This window comes from Alternaria novae-zelandiae, assembly GCF_023758075.1.
Source record: "Alternaria novae-zelandiae strain BMP 2774 chromosome Unknown scaffold_6, whole genome shotgun sequence".
In the NCBI taxonomy this organism is placed as follows: domain Eukaryota; kingdom Fungi; phylum Ascomycota; class Dothideomycetes; order Pleosporales; family Pleosporaceae; genus Alternaria; species Alternaria novae-zelandiae.
The window spans coordinates 849360-871887 of record NW_026056966.1 but is presented as its reverse complement, the minus strand read 5'-3'; the positions used below and the strand labels follow the sequence as shown (position 1 = coordinate 871887).

Here is a 22528-nt window from a genome sequence, read left to right as displayed (position 1 = left end):
TACCAAGCAACTGTTGGAGTATTGCCGGCGGTATCTCGCGATGGCAAGGCTGGTGCTTGAATGGCCATGCCGCTGGGCGCCTTGCGCAGTTGCTCGCCTTACGCGGGGCTTGGAGATGACGACGCGAGCGGCGACGTGCAACGTTCTCTTATCGATCGTCGCCTACTATGCTGACTCGGCTATGCGCAATGGTTGTTATTGGAGCTGCCGTGGCTCTACAACGACGTTGACCATGTTGTTCGGAGTTCGGACTGAGAAGACTGCACTGAGATGTTGCTCCAAGGACGGGCGTAACCCGTATCCCGCTCTGAGGCCTTTCCTCTTCTGGAATAGCGTGCCTGAGTCCAACGCGCCTTCCGACTCCGAAGGATGCACCCTGACCAAACCTTGCTATCATGCTCAAAGACGCCTCGAGCACCCGCAGTACCGGCAGCATCACACGTCCGATGACCAAGCATTCTAGAACCGCGAAAGCGCCGAGGGGGCGGAGCCACCTTCCCCTTCACCAGAACTTACACGCCTCTCTGCGAGCTGGCGAAGCTTTTACATGTGCAGGATACAGGTCGTATCCTTCAAATCGCGAATCTCTCATATCTGCAATGCAGGTTGCGCGTATAAGCCTTGAATCGACGTGGCGAGCACTGAGTGGGCGGGGTAAGCGGGTGCGTCCCCGTCCATCGTTACACAGCATGGGAGCGTGAACAGGTATTACCAGCAGTTCAGCCTGCTCAGCATGACTTACACTCGATAACATGGTCGTTGCCTCTGAACAGGAAATTACAGAGCTTACATTCGCCTTTGCTGATAACAGCGAGACCTTACTACAATGTCACCAAACAAGGGCAAAAACCCAGCTTCATCAGCATTCAGTTGCACTCTTTGCAAACGAACCTTCGCTAGTAATCCCGCCTTATCAAATCATTGTCGTGCCAAGCATGCGATATCCTCCACTACGAGCACTCAGAAAGCCGTCAATGTCCCAGGCACGATCCACAAGGAGAATGGCGAATTTGCAGCCCCTGTTGTCGTGAAGAAACTTCCGAGAGCTTGGGAAGGATCACTTTCTTCGCACTTTGTATCTGCACTCCATATAAGCGCGCCTCCAAAGCCGACCGTTAAAGAACCAACCAAGACATCACTGGCATACAAGCACGCAAACACACCAAGAAAACAGACATGTATACCGTCAAACACACAGGTACCTCCAGCGTTACCAAAGCAGAAGCTGGCGCAAATTCCAAAGAGCCAACAGTCTCCACCAATTACCGCACTTGATTCGCTCTGCCATACTCGAGCCACCCTCATTGCTAACAAATACCCATTCGACTCCAACCGCAACAAAGTCATAAAGGACATCACAACACTCATGAATACATCTCTTCCAACCCCACCACACATTTCCCACTCGCCAAAGCGAGGTGCCATCTTGCTGAACTGCTCAACGATGATAACGCGCATATCAGCCATCGATTACTTCACTAGAGAGATCCTCATCGACGCTGTGATCCAGCCATTCCAACCGGTCGCAGACTGGTACATGTCTCATAGTCAGATCGCGCAAGAAGCGAAAACATCAACCACACCCATTGACGCAGAAAGCACACTACGAAGCTGGGCAGAAGCGCGTACAGAACTATGGAAATACATCGACGCCAACACCATCCTAGTAGGCCACCGTTTACTCCCCTCCCTAACCGCCCTTCGGATGCAACACACGCGCATCATCGATACATCGATTCTAGCCGCAGAGAAGCTGGGACCAAGAGTGAAGTGGAATTGGAGCGTCAAAGCCCTGTGCCATCAACTGCTCAATCTGCAGATTCAAGACGACGACAACGCGGGAAGTAATTCCATCGCGCATGCGTTCGCCATACGGAGACTTGTTGAGCGGTGGATCACCAACCCTGTTGAAGTATCGATGTGGGCGGATCGACAGCAGAAAGAGTGGTTTGGTAGGAGGAGACACGCGCGTGACAGGGAAGGGGGGTATCTACCGAATCATGATGGTTGGGTCTTGGAGTTAACGACTTTGACGGGAAGAAACCCTTTTTGTCCAGATTGATGCATGTGCAAGATATCGTGGAGATGTCTTTGTTTAGCTTCAGACACCCTATAGACAAGACGGGGTATGATTGCCGATGCGCCTCATACAAGGGGTAGAACTAAACAAGCCTGTAGCTTACACTAGGACACCATCAAGGAAATGAGAACATTTAGTTTCAATGTGGGTTTCACGGGTTTGAGAAAGTGGGCTATGATTCTGTTGAAGATGCGTTTGCAGCTCGGGAAGTTGTGTTGTGGTGTATTGACCAGCCGAATAAGTTGAGAATGTGGGGGGAGAGGAAGAGGAAGGAGTACTACGGCGGCAAAAGCAAGAAGACTAGTGTCAAGAAAGGGGTTATTAGTTCGAGGGGGTTCCGTCCGTCGGCTTCGAGACCGGGGTGGTGTGGGTGCCTTGAGGATGATGAAGACGTGTTGACGTGGTCGGATGTAGCGGGGAATTGTGGGGATAGGAATTATGATCCCTGGTCGGACTAGACTGGTGGTAAGAGGCAGATCTCGCGTTGGGACGTAACGTTACGATCATTGTTGAGGATGCCAAGACAACTTTGATATGTCATGTCGCGTAATCAAAGAAAGGACAGGGTACATGAGCTTACAAGATATATATTTCAAGCTCACAGACGACACCCATCGTCCAAGAAACGACACACCTTTTTATAATACACTTCCTTGAAAAGATAACAGTCCTAACAATGCCCATTGTTCTCATCCATTTTCCCGTTGAACATCGAAGGAGAAGAAGGTGATGAAGACGCCGATGCATGCCCATTAATTTTGCCAGAATCGAAACGACTGAGAAACTTCGCACTCGCATTCGCACCGATTTCGCTCATGACCTCTGTAGAAACCGGGATTAACAACATGCTCAAAACGGGCAATAAGGTTACCTGTCTCCGAGCAGAGGTTGTGACTCGTGGCTGTCTCCAGCGCCACCCTTCTTCTTCTTACCTCGCTTCTTCCTCTTCTTTTTGCTTGCGCCTTTGCCTCCGGCATGCGAAGACTCGGCTTCAGAATGCTTTTCGCCGTCTTGACCATCGACTTGGCTGCCGTTCGCTTTCTCTTCCGAGTCGCTGGAGCTTGTGGTCTCCAAGACGATTTTCTTGATGCCATTGACGTCGACAACATTCTCAGAGATGCTACCGCTTCGAGCAGTGTGTCGCTTTTTCAAGGGACTGCGCGAGCGCGAGCGCATCGAGCGCAGGGAGGCAATGGTGCTGACGGAGCGTGCCCGTGATCTGTTCGCCTCGCCGTTCTCATTGCGGTTGTCGACCAAGAGATGGGTGTTTTCGTCGTCTTCGTTCGCACCACCCTTTGGAGACGTAGGTTCGTCGTCGTGTTCCCTCATACCCGATCGACCAGATCTCCACGACATGCGGTCGCCGCTTGGAGCCATGGTACCATATCCCACCGCTACGCTGTGTACGCCGTCGCTAGCTTCGCGACCTGCCGATGCTAGCAAGCCCTCACCAATACCACCCTCAGGCGCATGGGACTCCTGGGTTATTACACCCTCAGTCGGAATTGCCTCGGTTGGAGCCTGGGAGTCTTCCGGTATCGTCTTGGGAATGTCAGGGGTCAAAGCTGTCTGGCCAGGCTTGATCTTGACAGTGTTGATGCGAGTCTGCTTGGGCCTAGTGGCAACATTCGAAGGGCCGAGATGCTTCAGGTGCTGCATAACGGTCGGATCGTCGCTGCGAAGAGGTGAACCGGCTCCCTTGCTACCGCTGCTACGGCGACGAAGGAGGAAAGAGGGCTTGGGGTGGCCTTCAGGCATCTCAGGTAGAGAGGTCTTGCGTGGCGCCGGCTTGCCATTCTGCTCCGCGTCTGTTTCGGAGTCTACAGCTTGTGCTTCGGAAGGTTTGCGGGGAATATCGGTCACGACTTTGCCTCGAGGAACGCGGGCGCGAGGGGCGGGGGCCATGCGTCGGATTGCTTTGTGCACGTCGATGAATACGTCGGACTCGTCGATAATTTCCCTGGTCTCATTAGTACAAACTTGGTTGGAAGATCCGGCGACAATGTAGGCGCCAGAGTATTTTTCGAGGATGCACGACTTACTCTCCGATCAGTTCTTCGATGACGTCCTCCAGAGTAACAACACCGACGGCACCGCGTGCCTCAGCAGGGAATTCAGAGACTAGCACCATATGGGACTTGCCCTCCTGGAAGAAGTTGAGAATGTCAAGACAGCTCGTTTCCGGGCGTGTCTCGGGTAGGGTGGCCAAAGCAAAGTCGCGTACGCGTAGAGCATCCTCGGGGTCGTACGTAATGAGCATCTTGACCAGAAGCATACCGACGAAGTTGTTCTCATTCTCGGGGGTGTGGATGGGAATACGGGAATAGCCAGCGGAAAGGATGTTGTCCATCATCTTCTCGTCCAAGATGGTATCGGACGACATGGTAAAGACGTCCTTCATGGGCGTCATGATGTTGCCGACAGCCTTGGCCTTGAGGTCCAGCACAGCGGTGATGATTGTGACTTCATCTTCGTTCAGGCGCTCGTGCTCGAGTCCGAGCGACTGGTGCAGGCTGACGAGTGTCTTCAGTCCACCCTTCTTGTAAACGGTACCGTGGTCTTCTCCGAGGAGGTAATCGAGGAGTTTGGCAGTCGGCCAGGCGACGATGCCCATGATGTACATGAGGCCGAGGACGATGGGTGCCATGATGGCCCCGATTGGCAGACCATAGCGCACACAGATGGATTGAGGGACGACTTCACCAAAGATGACTGAGGCGTGTTAGACGTAAACAGAGTAGGTGAGAGAGAGGGTGCGCATACCAATGAGGACCGTGGAGCTGACAACGGCAGGCCATCCTCCGCCGAGGGACCTGTCCAGGACTATAGGAAGGGTTTCGTTGGTAATGACGTTACTCAGGAGTAGCGTTACCAGAACCCAGTGCTTGCCTCGCTCGAGCAGCTTCAGCACCTTGGCTGCGTTCTTGCGCTCGTGCTTCTCGCCGGATGAAGCAAGGACTTGGAGATAGATTTCGTCTTGGCCCATCAAGCTGGACAGTCGCTGTTAGCGCGTTGTGACACGACGGCGGGACTGCGATGTACTCACGCAATGGTCAGACCCGCAAACACACCACCGGCCAAGACAAGCGCGACGGCGATACCCAGGAGAAGCCAGCGCTCTCCATCGTTGTCCGTTGGGACCTCCTCCCCAGCGGTCTTGAAGGTCGCGTCGCCAAAGGGCATGGGCAACGCGGTCACCATGGGCGCGAAGGCGTGGAAGAGGCCGATGAAGGCGAGGCGAGCAGTCCGCATCGAGCCATTGGCTGCTGCGCGTGGACGAGGAGCGCTCATGGCCATGGGAAGCGCCTCAGTGCGGGAAGATGAAGAGTGTCCGAGTCGGGGAGATGGACTGGCGAGAGAGGTGGACTCCAAGGTTTGTGGTGGGCGCGCAAATAATGATGCGGAAGCAGCGGTTTGGTGGGTCTGCGCACGGCCGGGATCTAGACGTATGATGCAGCCTTCCCAAGGCGACAAAGGCGCGTGCAGTCTTGTTGTGTCAGACCTCAACCCTTCGTATACACCCGGCGTAATTAACAGCAGCCTGTCCTTCTATCACGCAATGGCATCTGCCTCTGATCACACTGCACAGCATGTGTACGCGTCTTCGGTACAAGGGGCCGGACACAAAGTTGACCCCGGGGCGAGGCTTCTTCCCGCTAGCCTGTATTGCTTTCCCCAGGCTCAAGACTAGGCGCCAAGTCCAACACGGTGCCGTCTTCCTGCGATCGTAGCCGTCTTTGCCATACTCTGCAGTATACCTAAATCGTAGACAACCGCAAGCCCCTTGTATCACAATCGCACAATGATTTAGGAGATTTGTCGCAAACCATCGAAGTTTGGACGCGCTAGTCTCCACCTGCCGTGCGAACCATTCTGGCGTCAATCGTCATTATGCAGCGCCTCCAGCCTTGGCAAGCTTCAAGTCACGTTACTCGCAGTACCATCACGTGCCGGCACCTTCCTCTCTCGGCGCTTGCCCGCTAAACTCCGCAGCGTTTGAAACCTGGAGAGCCGCTGGTAGCCGCGACATACAACCGCACAACCGTCGGCTCACATGTTTGTGCCCAGCATGACTTTATTGCATGTACCTTTTCTGCGTTCTGGGGAAACTCGTTGCTCTCATTTCTATAGACATGGCTGCTAGAACACCATCCATCCGGGCATTATCGCGCTATCTGCTTCGCCCGCAAGCACCACTCCGGCCCCGCTGTCAACACCACCTTCAACGCAAACAATACTCCTCGGCAGCACCCGGCGCACGCCTCAATGGCACAGTAGAGTACGATGCGACACCCATTCTCCACCACACCGCCAAATCCTCTCTCGCGAACCCCGAGTTCCCTGCAGACATACAAAAGGGTCAGACAAAACGCATAAACCTTTACACCGCCGTCAACGAGGCACTACGATATGCTTTGCAAACAGATGAACGCGTCATGGTGTTTGGTGAAGATGTGCAGTTTGGTGGTGTCTTCCGGTGCACCATGAACCTGGCTGGGGACTTTGGCACCGAACGCGTCTTCAACACTCCCTTGAGCGAGCAGGGCCTGGTGGGATTTGCTATCGGAGCCGCTGCAGAGGGCATGAAGCCAGTAGCAGAAGTCCAATTTGCAGATTACGTCTTCCCTGCCTTCGACCAAATACACAATGAGGCAGCCAAGTACAGATACCGGTCGGGGAGCACTGGCGTCAACTGTGGAGGACTAGTCATCCGCATGCCATCAGGCAGTGTCGGACATGGCGCACTGTATGACTCCAGCAGTGCTCCCTCTTGAAATCGACTGACACGTCACTAGATACCACACACAGTCCCCAGAAGCCCTCTTCACCCACACGCCCGGTCTACGCGTCGTAATACCCCGCTCACCCGTCCAGGCCAAAGGCCTCCTCCTCTCCGCGATACGCTGTCAAGACCCCGTCATATTCATGGAGCCCAAGATACTGTACCGCGCTGCTGTCGAGCACGTACCCGTTGACGCGTTCTACCTTCCGCTCGACAAGGCTGAAGTCCTCAAGACTGGCAAGGACGTCACGATCGTTTCGTACGGCACACCGCTATACACATGCTCAGCCGCGATAGCAGCAGCAGAGAAGGACTTCGGTTGCAGCGTTGAGCTGATAGATCTGCGGACGATATACCCCTGGGACCGAGAGACGGTTCTAGAAAGCGTGAAGAAGACTGGACGGGCGATTGTAGTACATGAGAGTATGATGAATGCTGGTGTTGGTGCTGAGGTCGCTGCTACGATTCAGGAGAAGGCTTTCCTTCGGTTAGAGGCGCCTGTGAAGAGAGTGACGGGGTGGGCGACACATACCGGGCTCATGTTCGAGCAATTCGTTATTCCGGATGTTACTAGTAAGTTGCGATGTACTGACATGCGGGCGCTCTCTTTTGCTGACATTGACAGGGGTTTACGATGCGATCAAAAAGACCATAGACTATTGAATCAATCATCTTCGAGACGATGGCATGCAAAGCTGCGACGATTGAAACCCTGCTGACAGGCCTCTGCTAACCGAAGCACAACCATAAGTAATCACAATCGCATCGGCACGAGGTAAGCGCATGCCAAAAAAGACACGCCTCTATTGTACCGAAATAGCCTATTGGCTTCTGACAGATAACACATCCCCCAGTTGGTCAGAATTGGAAGTCCGTTCCATCTGCTCCTTCCTCGCCCGAGTGTAGCGGTAGGCGCCTGCTGTCAGACGTGGCTTGGTGTCTCATTCGTTCAGTTATCAATCTGCCTCATGCACCTTCGCTTCAGGCATAGCTGATGTTGATGACCTCCCAGCTTGAGCCCCGCAACTTTCTTTCGTCCTGCCTTCTCTCAACCAATGTTCCTTTGACATCCCCAAGACAATACCGGAACACTCCCAGGGTCTCTCCGAGGCAACGCCAACTGAGGGTATAACGTTCCAGGCTTCTCAGGCGCATTGCCGTCAGTCAAACCGCGTCGCCAGCGTCGTTGCTGGGATTCCTGTGCTCAGCCTTGCGGCATTTTTGGCCTGCGCAATAGCTCAGCCGTATTTGCCTGCCTTCAAATCGAGTCCCCGCGCGGCTCTGTCATACTCCCGCTGTCCTTCGTCACTTCCTCCTTCGTTGTTGTCCAAGTCATGGCGCCGACCGCGACTACCCCGACCAGCAGCGGCACGCCAACGGCAATACCGATCATCACCACGCCTACCCCCTCAGACGGCTTCAATGGCGAAGACTTCATCAACAATCTCGGCAGCGATTTGGCGCCTCTCTTGACGCTTTTCGGAGAGCAAGTCACGAAACAGTTTCTCAGCATGTCGCTTGGCTGGGCCGATCATATACTTCTCGCTGTCGGTCCGCTGGGAATAATCACCACGGTAGTTTCCGCGATTCGAGTCTCAAACGTCAGAGTTTTGAAGGCTATCATCGGCCGGTAAGTGATTTTCATTCCAGGTTAATGAAGTTGCTAACATTGATAGTGCGCGAGAGAAGATCGCGACAGCGGAGCTGGAGCTGCTCTCATCGACTTCAGATGCCACTTCAGAGCTTTGGACGGAGGAAGGAGTCGTGCGTCAAGCGGGTCATGCTAAGATCCTCGAGATGGTCGTCTATAAATGCAAGCCGATCTCAAATCAGGCTGAAATTGGACTTGAAGATCCTAGTCAAAATTACATCGGCGATCTGAGTGACGTGTACAAAAGAGGAGTCCTCATATCTGACGCACAAGGCGATTCAGAGACGGACAACGAAATGCTCGCTAAAAGGCTTACCTATCAGCCACCAAATCTCACACTCAACGTTCACGGTGCCCTTCCAGGGAGCGGAGAATTATGGGCATTTGCAATGGTAGGGATTGCTTTGCAATTCGTTGCTGTAGCAATACCTGCACTTATGACTTATTACTGGGGGAAACCGAAAAATACAAAGGCTGTCGAAGATTACGCGTATCCAACTTTCCTTCTAGGGACGTGCTTACTTGTCGTCAGTATGGCACTATGCTCATATATCATCGAAGCAACAACTGTTGAGCAAGTTTTCATTCCCACGGAAAAATACGAAGTGAAGAAGATTTTCCGGTTGCAACTGCAACAAAATATGGGTGACCAGCCCTTCAGAGCGTATGTCATCCTGAACCACCCTGAGGATCTGAAAATTCGCACTTCAAGATACGATCCAGAAGAGATGAACCAAAACCTTTCACACGGTTCAGGAAAAGCTGAGACTCAGAGACTGATGGTCATCATCGCTGTCCTTTCCTGTCTGGCTGGATTCGTCTGCCAATTCGTCGGCTTGAGAGCACTGCACTGGTCCGCGACAGTCATTCAGCTTGGCATTACACTTTTGATGACTTGCATACGGGCTTGGATTCGGCGGGGGATATCCAATCAGCCTATAACCTTTCAGTTACCTGACGACCCCGATCCAAATTGGATTGCGCTGTCCCTGGGAACTCGTTGCCGAGGATTATGGCCCACCAAGGGTGAGCCCTGGTCAGCGGAAGATCATGAGGACTGGAGTTTTCTGCCATATGACTTACCAGTTGGCCTAGATAGTACGCCTATCGCGGATCTGATAACCATCGAGGATCCTAGGATTGTACTACGGGAAAAGCTGCAATCTTTGTTTTCTGAAATTGATCGTGATCTTATTGCCCGTACCAAGCAGCTTCAGCACGCCATGAGGCGAATACATCAATTTGGAGACTGGCATCCTTCGAGCGAATTCGTAAAGTGGGAGCACGTAGTTGTGTGTAGACACAACGACTCTGAGCCACAATACGCCCGTCTGAGGCTCGAGGCATGGGATGGAAGGATCAAAGCAAAAACATTGCGTGCTCTGCTAGCACTGTGGAGCTTTGAGGAGTTTCCCCGGTCTAGAGTATTATGTGTGGCGAAAGTCTTTTCTGTGGAAGATTGGACAAGGAAGAAAGAATTCCTCGAGAAGATGATCGACGCAAAAGTTTCTTATATTTATCGCACCAAAGGTGGGATGAAGGTTCCACGAACCGGACATAATCAGGTTCAGGAGTGGGACGACACGTTGAGAAGTCCCTGTGCTGGGCTAAGTATTGAGAGCATGCAAGGGTCCAATCGACCTGTCGCGGCAAGTGATAAGTTTTTTCAAGGCTACATCGCTGTGCAGGTGGGCGTGCCAGCAGATTACGGCGCTTTTGAGTTGCTTACAGGCTTCATGGATGCACTGTGGCGAGGTATGAATCTGAAGTATCATGAAGAACGCAGGCATTGGTATGCGGAACGGAACATGAGTGACAAGGTCATAGATACTGATAAGGTTGTGAGGCATCTTATCGGATCTGGGCTGGTGAGCAGCGAGATAGATGCGAAAGTTTTGGTCTTTTCATCGCTTGCGCGATGCACAGTATGGAAGAATCCACCAGATCCAGATGAGCCTACTATTACAACCGATCAGGATCTCGACTCTTCTTCACCGAGTATTCCCGGCACTCAAGATGAGCGTCTGCAACGAGAAGAATCAAAACGCAACACCTCTGGAAAAGCGGAAGCAGATGAAAGTCCGCGAGACAACGCTGAAACCCCAGGCGAACCCGAACACCGACCCATTTCTGCACCGGGTATACCAACAACCAGCATATCTGAAGCCGTACAAGCAGCAGAGAGCTCAAGAACCGACTCTATAGCTCCGGAAGGTTCTGTGCACCAGCCTAATTCTACACAGAACGGACCCGTACCTAGTCTCTCTGCGGTCGTTCAAGAAGGACATAGCTCGAGAGCTGGCGCGATAACTCTGGACGCCCCGGAAGATGAGCCTACCCTTACAGCAACCACACCGTCACCTCGTACTTCAGAAACCATGTCGTCGCAGCATGACAAAGGCAAGCATACAGGAAATGCGAGCGTTCTACACGATTAGCTCATCGCCACTGCGAGAACACCGATACTTAGCTGCGTTGCGGGCGAGGAAATAGGAAAGAGTTCTCGGGCTTGAGCGTAAATAGCAGGAATCTCTAAAGCTTAGCCAGAGAAAGTGTCCATCCTCACAACGTATCGAAGCATTATATCCTTCGATATGGTACAGCTGGTAGCGTTCGATCTCTAATCCATTACAATACGGTTATGAGTCGTTTCTCTACGCTCCCACATATCCAACAGCATATGTGCAAATCGTCACCTTTTTGCTGCTCAAAACGATCCACGATCTCCCCAGATCTCGCTTCACTAGCGGCGGGAGTGCCTTGCGCTAGAATCCACCAAGCTGGCTGGATGCAAACGTCATGACTTTGAACGCCGCGAGATCGTCGCGTGGACGTCACAGCTGTCATAGCTCCAGAGTTCTTTTGCTAGAGCTTGGGTGAACCGCACATTCCAGCCCTGGTCGTTTGAAACCTCATTCTTGCATACCCACGAACTCAATTCGTACATCACCCTCACACAGACCTCACTTCATACACAATGGCTAGCAGGACCTTCACACCAATCCTCCGCAATGCAGTCCGCGTCTCGCAGCGGAATGGCATTGCGGTACCTTGCCGTCGCTTCTTGAACACCGAGACAGCACCGAAGCTTTACTCGGCAAAGGCGCACGTAGTTGGTGCACGCACAGGGTACGATGAATTATTCCATTGAACACGCAAGGAAACAAACTGACACATCTCCAGACATGTAGACGGCGAGAACCTGAAGGTCGACCTAACAATGGCCAAAGCCCTCGGCGGCCCCGGCGACGCCGGAAAGACCAACCCAGAAGAGCTCTTCGCAGCCGGCTACGGCGCATGCTGTACGTCCCCATCCCCTCCCCATCATACACCAGTCCTCCAAAACACCTCCAACTAACCCCACTAGTCCAATCCGCCATGAACGCCGTCGCCCCCTCCCTCGGCGTCAAAATGCCCTCCACCCCCGAAGACTCGATCGTCGAATCCACCGTCGAACTCGTCGGCAGCATGAAAGACCTAGACATGGGTCTGCGCGTCCAGCTCCTCGTAAAGGTACGCGGATTGGCGAAGGAGGATCTGGAGAAGGTTGTGTACAAGGCGAGGCAGGTTTGCCCGTATAGTCGGGCGACGAAGGATAATGTTTATACGACTGTCCGGTGTGAGACTATGTAAAGAGGTCGTGATTTCGGATTACGGCGTGGAAGGGAATGTAGATGATGTAAAGAATTAACGAATGAACCATGATTTCAAAGACGCGTTTCTTGAGAGCTTTCAACGATAGCAGCCAACACCCCCTCAGCCACATCTTCCCCATCCTCCGCTTCCGTGACCCAAGTCACCCGCCCACTCCGTGGACTGCGTACTTCTAGTTCCATCTTCATTTGCTGAACCACGCAGATTACATCTCCTTCTTTCACCACGTCACCCTCGTCAACCAGCACTTCCACAAGCTTACCTGGGAAGGGAATGCTAATATGCGAGGGGTCAGATGGGTTCCCGCGTCTGTGATGCGACGTCGCTGCTGAAGCACTTGCAGAAGTTGAGGAGAGAGTTATGGTGTAGGGTGTTGTTTGGGGCATGGTAGACGAAGCTGTTGAAGGCGTGGTGAAGAGGAGTTCTGCGCTGAGCGAGGTGGGGAAGTCGTTGCGCAGGACACGGGTTAGTTCGAGGTGGTGGGGTGGTGGTTTCTCATTGGTCTTCATGGTTGGGGTGGAGATCGAAATGGACCAAGCGTCGCCTTTTCGGAAGAGGGTATTGGCTGTTGAGACTGAGGCGGATGAAGAGGATGGTACAGTATCTGAGTTAAGGGTGTTCGGGGTGGCTGGAGCGATATTCTGGCTTGATTGGAGGAGCTCGGTTTGTTTCCTTTCTAGCCATTGGGTGTCGCATTGTCCGTTTAGGAAAGCTGGGTGCGCGACTATGGCTTTTAACATGTCGAGGTTTGTCTTTACTCCTGCGATCTGCGTATCATCCAACGCTCGCTGGGCTTTACGAACGGCGTCTTTCCAAGATGACGCTGTTACAATGACCTTTGCGATCAGACTGTCGAAATCTGCGGATACCACGGCGGGTCGGCCGCTGATGAGATGTGTGTCAACTCGAATGCCGTTGCCCGACGGGAACTGGAAAGAGGTGATCTTGCCGATCGATAAGGACCAATCAGTTTGAACGTTCTCCGCTGTGATACGCAGTTGGATTGAATGCGCTGGAGGAGGCACTTCTGGATCTCGTTCGGCTGTTGGTAGGCCGCAGTCATTCAGAGAAGCGCCTTGGGAGAGTAATAGCTGTGCCTTGACGATATCAGTCATAGAGATAGACTCCGTGATCGTGTGCTCGACTTGTAAGCGAGGGTTGACCTCCAAGAAGTAGTATTCTTTCGTTGATGGGTTCATGAGGAACTCAAAGGTGCCGAGGGAGAAGTATTGTATCTATGCATATATTAGCGTGAGAGATTGGCGATCAGCATCAGTACCTACATGTTTCGCCATTTTCAGAGCATTTTTGATGACTTGTGCAATCAATTTCCGGTCGGACACAACGCTTGGTGCCAGCTCAACGATCTTCTGGTATCGTCTTTGGATGCTGCATTCGCGTTCCCAAAGATGCGTTACGTTTCCGGTACCGTCCCCGATGATCTGTACTTCGACGTGCCGGAAGCCATCGACCGCAGCTCTTTCAGCAAAGACTTGCTTGGACGGGCTTTCTTCGACTGCTCTTTTCACTAAAGAGGCAAGCTGGTCTTCGCTGCGGATAAGACGGATGCCTCGGCCGCCACCTCCATCTACTGCTTTGACCATGATTGGGAACCCGACTTCATATGCGAAGCGTTGGACGTCTTCGACTTTGTTAGTGGGTTGCTGGAGTGCTGGAGATACTGGGACGTCGCCTGTTTTACGTGTCAGTAATGCAACTCTAACGCGCCTTTTCTCTTACATTGTTGAGCAAGCTCTCTCGCTTTAAGCTTATCTCCAGTATTACTCAAGATACCCCACCCAGGGCCGACAACTACTGCGCCGGTCTCTTCCCAGACTCTCTTCGAGAAGTGTTCGGACTCTGATAGAAAGCCATATCCTGGATGTACAGCATCGATTTGGTGCTTTTTGACGATGCCGACAAGATCATCAATACTCATGAAGGATGAAGCTGATGATAGTTTGATCGCATGGCTTGCTCGGACGGCATGCGAGTCGTCGCCTGATACGTAGATTGCGAACGTCTCAATGTCAAGTTCTCGAGCTGAAGAGATGATTCGTGTTGCGATCTCTCCCCTACAGACAGTTAATCATGCTCTCCAGAATACTACTTGACTACAAACCTGTTCGCGGTAAGAAGTCGCTTGATGGGTCTTTGTGGAGGTCGCGTCATATTGGAGTCCAGCCAGAAGTATGGATCGGTCAAGCAGTACATTCGTGGATATACCTAGGTACCTACGCCACTATACCATCAGTGGAATGACTCGAGTGGACGAGTCGTTGGTTTAGGTAAGGCGGGATCACGTTGTCCGTCGTCAAGGAGCCTTCTTGGGAGCTGGAATGCGATTCGGATTATATGTTAAAGCGGGACGCTCGTTGAACATTCGATTCATCCATAACGACATGGTCGCGTTCTGATGGAGTGCGATTGAGGAGGGCAAGCGCGGGGAGCTTGAAGATGCCTCGGTTCCCCAGCTCTACCCCAACATTCCACCACAACCATCCCATCTTGGTCCGCATCATCGAGATGTGACGATTTCGTTGTCGCTCCATCACTGGAGCTCAAAAACAATCTGAATTACCCTTTATTAACGATCATGGCTGGCGACGACCCAAAGCCCTCGCCCAAAGACGCGTCGACGTCATCCGAAACCGCCAAGGACCGACTCGCGCAGGTCAGCTCCCACATTGCGCCCAACACACCAAAGCGACGACGACGGAAAGGAGCAGAGTCAGATCTGCCCGCTGATTACTCAGACATCCTTGGGCAGATCGCGACTCTGCGCAAAAGTGCCGCGACGCCCGACAAGAACAATAGGGGCTACGTGAGGCAGAAGCAGGCAGGGAAACTATGGGTGCGCGAAAGAGTCGAGCAGCTGCTTGATCCGGGGAGCTTCCAGGAGGTGGGCAGCGTGAGCGGGACAGTCAAGTGGAAGCAGTTGGGGCCAGTAAAAGAGGAACCAGAAGACTACGTGCCTTCGAACAACGTGCAGGGTATGTACCATGGATGGCATTGGGAAGATGTACTGACGGCGGGTAGGCTTCGGACGATTACGAGGTCGAAAGATTGTCTTCACGGCCGATGACTTCTCCATACGCGCTGGACACGCTGATGGCGCGCTTATGGAGAAGACGGTGAGTTCGATTCATTGCATCCATCCATGCTGGTACTGACGATTGCAGATATACATGGAGAAGCTCGCGATCGCGTTGAAGCTTCCCATCGTCAAACTCGTCGATGGCTCATCTGGCGGCGGCTCCGTCACGACCATTCGCTCCACAGGCTTCTCCTACGTCCCTCCGCTACCCTCCTTTGCACAAGTCGTACAACAAATCAATGGGGGAATACCGAATCTGGGCGCTGTGGTTGGACCGGCGATTGGTCTGGGGGCAGCCCGCGTGGTGGCCTGCCACTTCTCGGTCATGGCTGCAGATATTGGATCTCTGTTCAACGCTGGTCCCAGTGTTGTCAAGAACGCGACATTCGAGGAGGGTCTTTCCTTTACAGATCTTGGTGGGCCCGCAATGCATTGCACCAATGGCACAATCGATAACCTGGCGCCGGACGAGGCGGGCTGCTTTGAACAGATACGCACGGTTTTGAGCTACCTGCCCGACTGCGGTACGAAGCTGCCTCCAGCAATCGACTGCTCTGATCCAATCGACCGAATGTCAGAAAACCTCCGATCAATCATACCGCGTTCCAAGAACCGCATGTACAACCCGCGCGCCATCATCACCGAAGTTGTTGACCAAGGCTCGTTCTTCGAGATTGGAGCCCTTTGGGGTACTACGGCCATAGTAGGCCTTGCGCGTTTCGCAGGCAAACCGGTCGGCATAGTCTCTCTCAACTGCGAGCAGAATGCCGGCGCACTGGATGCATTGGGTTCGCAGAAGATTACACGCATGCTAAAGTTCCTTGACGTATTCAACCTCCCGCTCGTCCAATTCGTCGACGTCCCAGGCTACGCAATAGGAACTGTCGCAGAGCGCACTGCAACGATGCGGCACGGCGTCACTCTCGCCTCGACCTATTACAGCACAACCATGCCCATCTTCAACGTCATCGTGCGACGCGTCTACGGAGTAGCAGGAGGCATCATGCTAGACTGCCGCGACCCACGCATGCGCGTCGCTTGGCCGTCCGGCGTGTGGGGCTCCTTACCACTCGAGGGTGGCATTGAAGTTGGACATTCATTTGAACTCAAGGAGATTGAGAGGAAAGAAGGAAGAGAAGCGCGAGACAGGCGCTATACAGAGTTGAAGAACGAGTACAAACGACTGATGAACCCAGTCCGCACTGCTAATGCGTTCGGCATCGAGGAGATCATCGATCCGGCATATACACGGCGAGTCTGTTGTGAGTGGACAGATCACATGTATCAAAGCTTACTGCCAGAGCGCGTTTTGGAGAGGATCGCGGGAAAGTTGCAGCCTTCCTTCGCTTAGAGTTGGACATGGCGTTCGTGTCCGAAAGAGCTCTCGTGAATACATACGATCTGAACTTTATCCTCCAGTACAGTCATTTATTCACCGGTCACCTACGCTGCGTCGGTGCAACAGCCGGTCAGAGGCAGCGCTGAGTGTACGACACATTCGCAACATCTGGAGTAGTCCGTCAGACACCATCGCTTACTTACACCGCATCGCTTACCATAAGACATACCGCGCACGGCCCACTGTTGTCCATCTTCCGCAATCGGCTCATTATATCCTGCTTGCATATCCAATGCCATGGAGCCGAAGGTTCGTCCTCCGGATGCGGTGCCGTGCTGACCATTCTGGAACAGGCTGGCCGTCAAATTGGTATCGCTAATCAAGTTCTTGCTGGGTACTTTACCCCTCTTGGCATTTCCTCGGGTTGAGGAAACTTACATCGAGTATGAGATGTCATCGTGTATCATGCACACGTCTTTTGGCTCCGACTTACAGATTTCTTTGTCGCATAGCGCCGAACAAACATTACGCAGATGCGTGTGTGTTTCATGCCCACAGTCGTACGAACAGCGACACAAAAGCGAATCTGCGTGGCGTACTACTCTATCCGCGTACCACAACTTTAGGGACGATCCTTGATTCGTTACTGGACCTCGTATATGACCACCAACATCGCCCGGGTGCGGGGCAAAGGTCAATGCACTCCTACCCCAGCACAACTCTACCATAGCCCTTCCGGTTTCGCTTTCTCACCTGCATGCAGTTTGATGATACGAGCCATGATGCGCCGCACAAATCTGGGGTATATAGAACTAACGGGCATGTGCGCACGCCCCGGACGCCCATTACTGCTAGCCGCCACTGCTTCGTTTATCTGTCTAGTGACATTCTCTCAACTTCTGCTGGAGCTGCAGTCTGAAGTGTGATACCAAAGATGGCGCCTGTTGGCGCTGCGGCGGCTGCGAGGCAGGCGGAACCGATATTGACGCGCATCGTTGAACAGGACCAGATACCTTGGTACAGAAAGCGGAATTTGAGGAGGCTATATGCACTCTTGCTGCCGACGTGTATTGGGATTGAGATGACTTCTGGATTCGATTCACAGATGATCAACGCAGTGCAAATCGCGCCAACATGGCGGCTCTGTAAGTCGAGGTTTCGGCCACAACATGCCGTTGCTGACAACGTAGACTTCAATAACCCCCAAGGAGCGCTTCTCGGTATCATGTCTTCGGCATACAACCTTGGCGCAATCTGCGCTCTTCCACTGGTGCCGTACGTGAACGATAGATTTGGCCGACGATGGGCGATCTTCTTAGGCTCTTGGATCATGGTTGTGGGATCTGTAGTACAAGCCTTCTCCATTAACGGTAGGACTGAACTTTCAATCATCAGATGGAGTTTATACTCACACGTTGTAGCTGGCATGTACGTCGGCGCGCGCTTCATCCTCGGTTTCGGCATACCCTTCTGCATCATCGCAGGTTCATCACTAATGGGCGAGCTTGCATATCCAAAGGAACGACCTATTATGACATCACTCTTCAACGCACTCTGGTTCGTAGGCTCGCTTATAGCAGCAGGAGTCTCATACGGTACCCAAAGCCTAAAAGACGACTGGGCCTGGCGCATACCTTCGCTGCTCCAAGCCGGCCCATCACTACTCCAAATCGTCTTCATCTTGTACCCGCCTCATTCCCGCTGCTTCCAAAATCTCAACAAGCTAACCTGCCCAGCATGATCCCTGAATCTCCGCGCTTCCTCATCTCCAAAGACCGCCGCGAAGAAGCTTACGCCACACTGATAACCTACCACGCCGAAGGCGCCACAACCTCGCCCTTCGCCGCCGCAGAAATGGCCCAAATCGAACACACCATCCGCATCGAACTCGAACATTCCAAACGCTCCTGGCGCGAAATGATCGCCGTCCCTGGTCTGCGCAAGCGCGTGATAATCGGTTCTTTCCTCGGCCTCTTCACGCAGTGGTCTGGAAACACACTACTGAGCTACTACCTAAACCAGCTGCTCAACATGATCGGGTACGACGACCCTGGCTTTGTAGGCAAAGTGAATGTTGGGCTCAATAGCTGGAATTTGGTGAATGCGGTTTGTATCTCGCTATTGGTGAGGCGGTTTCCGCGCAGGAAAATGTATCTCATTTGCGCGAGTAGTTTGTTGTGTTGTTATGTTGCGTGGACGGTGGCGATGCAGCGATATACGGCTACGAAGAGGATTGAACCTGCGAGGCTGACGATTGCGATTATCTTTTTGTATCAGATGTGTTATAATATTGGGTATAATGCGTTGACCTACAGTGAGTCGGAGCGAGCGTGTTTGATGTGGAAAAGGATTGCTAACAGGGTCGCAGCTTTTCTGGTGGAATTGTTTCCATTCGCGCAACGCACGAAGGGGATCACGATCTTCCAGTTCTTTAGCCGGACAGCGGTGTTCACGACTACGATACTTAATCCCATTGGGTTGAAACATGTTCAGGGCAAGTGGCTGATTATGTATTGCGCTTGGCTGGGGTTTGAGATCATCTTCATCGTAAGTCATCTTTACTTCCGCAGGGTTTTGCCTTGTACATATCCTTGCAATGGGATGCATCAACTGATACCTCTGCACAGTACTTCATGTTTCCCGAGACCTATGGGCGCACCCTAGAAGAACTCGCGTTCCTCTTCGAAGACCACGCGCTTGCTGATGAAGCGACGACGCATGTAGAGAAGCAGATGGAGTGGGCTGAGAGGCGATGGAGCCGGATTGATGAGCGCATGAGTTGGGAGATGGATATTGTGGTACCGAGCAAGGCGCATCATGGTCAAGGAGAAGGAGGCAATGATGTAGTGACGCTAGATGCAAGAGAAACGGTTCAACGGCATCAGTATCGGCGGCGGAATAGTAGCTGGGAGGATCTTAGGCAGGGGGAGTAGCTATAGTGGTACATCTTGTTTGCACTTCAACGTTATGCACACTTCGTCTGGCGCCATACCCCCTGACTTCCTCGCGATGCCATATGCTAGTCTAGCAAGTGAACCTGGATCAAACGAGTCAAACCCATCCCGGATTCCCTCAACCGCTTCCACACCCTGCTTGTATCTGTTATTTGCAGCGTTACTGGGACGTACTTGATCGATACTGCTGGAATGCCAGGGTTGGAGTGGAAAGCTATCGAAGATACTGATACCACCATCAAAGAATGCAAAGGCGTTGTCAGCCAATATGTATTCAAGTATTACTGTGGTAGTGCATGGTCAACGCTCCCATCCACGCACGTAAAATTCTTCCACCCAACATCATTCGGCGGGGTCGGCCAACAAACCTACCCCTCATCAGCCAGCCCCACATCACACTCAAACACCCACACATCAAATTTCTCAGACAACGTTTCTGTTAATCGCCAACGGCTGCGTGCAGGGCCAAATGCGGCTGTTATTTTGGTTGTAATTTCCAAATTACCATCGGTTTTGTAGTGTACGTCTTCACAGATTCCCACTTCCAGCTTGCCCCCGCTAATCACCATATAGGTAGCGGTTATCACTCCGGATTCTGATCTCAAAATCAGTGTCTTCCGGCAACCCCGGTTCGATTCCGGGCAAGACCTTCCTTTTGCCAATCTGTGCGTCATTTAGAGTGTTGGGTGATGCTTGGGAATGAGCTGAGTGGTTTTGGGGGTGTTGGTGATTTTTTTGCGGACGGGAGGGACGGTGGCGGGATGGATGCAGCGCTCTTGCTGGATGATGGCGTGATGTTTGCGCAGAACTTCAATGACAGGAAGGGAAGGGTTATAAGGTAATCTACTACGTTGCAAAGGGCTTGGGGATAGTTGTCGTTGATGCATGTTTCCGCTGTGGGTGCTTCTCTTTTTGCAACACCATGTTAACATAGGAACAAACTTAATAGGTCTGCAGCCTACATTAACGTTAGGCTGACTACTTTGTATGCTTCTACGTTAATGCAGGCTGCAGGCCTGTTCCGGTCTTTTCTCTTTTGTAAGGTAACACCACAATTCTGTAGGCTGTATCCGACATGAACTACCACAGATCGAGGCCGGCGACCAGCGCGAAACGAGACTACACAGTATTATCATCTAAAGACGCCGACTCTTCTCTGTCGAGAGAATGAAAGAGATCTGCTCGCACCGGGCTAGGCTTGGCTTTTCGCAGCCTACTTCTACACTCAGCAGTAAAGTTCGCACGTAAGTTGTCGCAACTTTCGTCTCACTGCAAAACCTGTGATCTGACAAATATGCGAAGGTTTTTTGCCCTGCGTTGCTAAGATGAATTCAATTGAAACCCAATGCAACCACCCTACGGCGCCTTAACGCCCTTCCCGCTACTCCCACAAATATCCATCCACCTCTCCGTCGCCTCCTGTATAACATCCATCTGCATATCAATCAACTTCGCCAGCGGCGTCGTTGGCGCATTCTTTCTCAAAACCTCGTTGCCCGGCTCCAGCAACAACTTATTCACATTCAGCTTAACAGCACCAGATCGTATGCACCGTTGCATGACTTCAGGAGGGAAGTCGTTTGTGCCGTGCAATGCGACGAGGACGCGCTTGTTGATCTGCTTGTCGATCGCTTCGAGGCGGTCGTAGTGTAGTTGACCTTCTTTCGGTCCAGCTGGGCCGTAGTCACCGTGGACGTTGCCGATTGAAGGCGCGAGGATGTCGACGCCTGCGGCGATGAAGTTGTCGACGTCTTCGGGGGATGTGAAGAGTGCTGGTAACGTCAGTATGTAAACTTCGTCTCCGCGTTTCAAAAGGTCTGGTATGGCACACCTTCAAGATCTCCCGTATCAGCAATACCATCCTCTCCACCATTTATCCGTCCGCTCTCTGCTTCTACTGCGATACCCTTGTCTTGGCATTCTTTGGTCAATATCCTCGTCTTCTCTAGGTTTTCGGCTTCGTCGTAATGTGACATGTCCACCATGACTGAATCGACAGGGAGTGTCGCGATGATTTCCCGAATGTGCTCGACATCTTGTGCGTGGTCGATGTGTAGGGAGAGAGGTACTGTCGCGGTCTTCACGGCGTGCGCTGCGGCATGCGCGAGGAGGGGTAGTTGTTTGAGGGTCGACGGGAAGAGTTGGATAATGAGGGGCGATTTTCTTGACTCGGCTGCGCGAACGAGAGCTGTGAGTTGCTCAACGTTGTAGCTGCAGTCCAATTAGCATCGTGATTGATACGTGTAGAAGGTGTCGTACGCGATTGCGGCCATGACGCCGTAGTTGCCTGAGGCAGCGGCATTGAGTATGGCGAGCGTACGGTTGTCTTTGCTGACTGGCATGATGGATATAGAACGATGTATATCGATGATGTCTTTGATGTTCTATCGTATTATTATGTAGTGTTGGGAGAATTCGAGCGCATTCAATTCACCATGTCGGAACCGTCTCGGAACTGAAGCTATTATCATGTCCCCGCGGCTTATTGATTCGGGAAAGCCGCGGAGTTTGAGGACTGTCATTGGTGCTCGTCGCGAGCAGCTGTGGATGGCCTTGACGGAGTTGCGAGCGACGCGGCGGGCACGATGGAACCGCCCGACGGGCCTTAGCCGATGTGCCTCGTAACGAGGCCCAACCATCCCAGAGAGGCGATCGGCCCTCCAACATGTACCCCGCTTCTACTCCATCTCTGCAGGGAATTGCACGGCGGCGAACATACACCTCCGTGTGGGGTCTGTGGGGAAGGCGAACCTGAATAAGAGCCTGCTCCGCTACAACCTCCGACTTCTGCCTCGCAACGTGACACTCCGACTTTGTCATGCTTTCCTGATCTTGGCCCGGATACGAGTCATGCGACCAACTCATCGGAACCAGGTCTGCATCGCAGTGGAGTCAAGGCAAGTGCGGCTGAAGATGCGGCTTAAAGTCTGTTTTCGTGCGGTCCGACACATGCCGCATTGCCGCGATGAC

The 22528-nt window shown here is 52.7% G+C and overlaps 8 protein-coding genes across 8 annotated transcripts; 5 read left to right on the top strand and 3 right to left on the bottom strand.

Annotated features, from left to right (window-relative positions):
• Nucleotides 1-2947: 2947 nt before the first annotated feature.
• Nucleotides 2948-5377, bottom strand: J4E88_003817 (uncharacterized protein; the record flags this gene model as incomplete). The annotated part of the gene is made up of 4 exons (XM_049397465.1): nucleotides 2948-4040; nucleotides 4123-4792; nucleotides 4844-5070; nucleotides 5127-5377. The coding sequence occupies 4 exons, from the start codon at nucleotides 5375-5377 to the stop codon at nucleotides 2948-2950; spliced, it is 2241 nt and encodes a 746-aa protein (XP_049256853.1).
• An 836-nt stretch (nucleotides 5378-6213) lies between these two features.
• On the top strand, nucleotides 6214-7526 carry J4E88_003816 (uncharacterized protein; the record flags this gene model as incomplete). Its single annotated transcript, XM_049397464.1, has 3 exons — nucleotides 6214-6827; nucleotides 6877-7436; nucleotides 7489-7526. The coding sequence occupies 3 exons, from the start codon at nucleotides 6214-6216 to the stop codon at nucleotides 7524-7526; spliced, it is 1212 nt and encodes a 403-aa protein (XP_049256852.1).
• Nucleotides 7527-8197: 671 nt separating this feature from the next.
• On the top strand, nucleotides 8198-10952 carry J4E88_003815 (uncharacterized protein; the record flags this gene model as incomplete). The annotated part of the gene is made up of 3 exons (XM_049397463.1): nucleotides 8198-8493; nucleotides 8540-8906; nucleotides 10203-10952. The coding sequence occupies 3 exons, from the start codon at nucleotides 8198-8200 to the stop codon at nucleotides 10950-10952; spliced, it is 1413 nt and encodes a 470-aa protein (XP_049256851.1).
• Nucleotides 10953-11491: 539 nt separating this feature from the next.
• Nucleotides 11492-12147, top strand: J4E88_003814 (uncharacterized protein; the record flags this gene model as incomplete). The annotated part of the gene is made up of 3 exons (XM_049397462.1): nucleotides 11492-11643; nucleotides 11698-11816; nucleotides 11882-12147. 3 exons carry the CDS (start codon nucleotides 11492-11494, stop codon nucleotides 12145-12147), a joined length of 537 nt encoding a protein of 178 aa, XP_049256850.1.
• Nucleotides 12148-12221: 74 nt separating this feature from the next.
• On the bottom strand, nucleotides 12222-14382 carry J4E88_003813 (uncharacterized protein; the record flags this gene model as incomplete). The annotated part of the gene is made up of 4 exons (XM_049397461.1): nucleotides 12222-13403; nucleotides 13452-13861; nucleotides 13909-14243; nucleotides 14291-14382. 4 exons carry the CDS (start codon nucleotides 14380-14382, stop codon nucleotides 12222-12224), a joined length of 2019 nt encoding a protein of 672 aa, XP_049256849.1.
• Nucleotides 14383-14764: 382 nt separating this feature from the next.
• Nucleotides 14765-16616, top strand: J4E88_003812 (uncharacterized protein; the record flags this gene model as incomplete). Its single annotated transcript, XM_049397460.1, has 3 exons — nucleotides 14765-15161; nucleotides 15208-15302; nucleotides 15351-16616. 3 exons carry the CDS (start codon nucleotides 14765-14767, stop codon nucleotides 16614-16616), a joined length of 1758 nt encoding a protein of 585 aa, XP_049256848.1.
• A 922-nt stretch (nucleotides 16617-17538) lies between these two features.
• On the top strand, nucleotides 17539-19537 carry J4E88_003811 (uncharacterized protein; the record flags this gene model as incomplete). Its single annotated transcript, XM_049397459.1, has 6 exons — nucleotides 17539-17749; nucleotides 17795-17974; nucleotides 18026-18287; nucleotides 18341-18918; nucleotides 18973-19151; nucleotides 19232-19537. The coding sequence occupies 6 exons, from the start codon at nucleotides 17539-17541 to the stop codon at nucleotides 19535-19537; spliced, it is 1716 nt and encodes a 571-aa protein (XP_049256847.1).
• A 1377-nt stretch (nucleotides 19538-20914) lies between these two features.
• On the bottom strand, nucleotides 20915-21900 carry J4E88_003810 (uncharacterized protein; the record flags this gene model as incomplete). Its single annotated transcript, XM_049397458.1, has 3 exons — nucleotides 20915-21330; nucleotides 21390-21769; nucleotides 21818-21900. 3 exons carry the CDS (start codon nucleotides 21898-21900, stop codon nucleotides 20915-20917), a joined length of 879 nt encoding a protein of 292 aa, XP_049256846.1.
• Nucleotides 21901-22528: the final 628 nt, after the last annotated feature.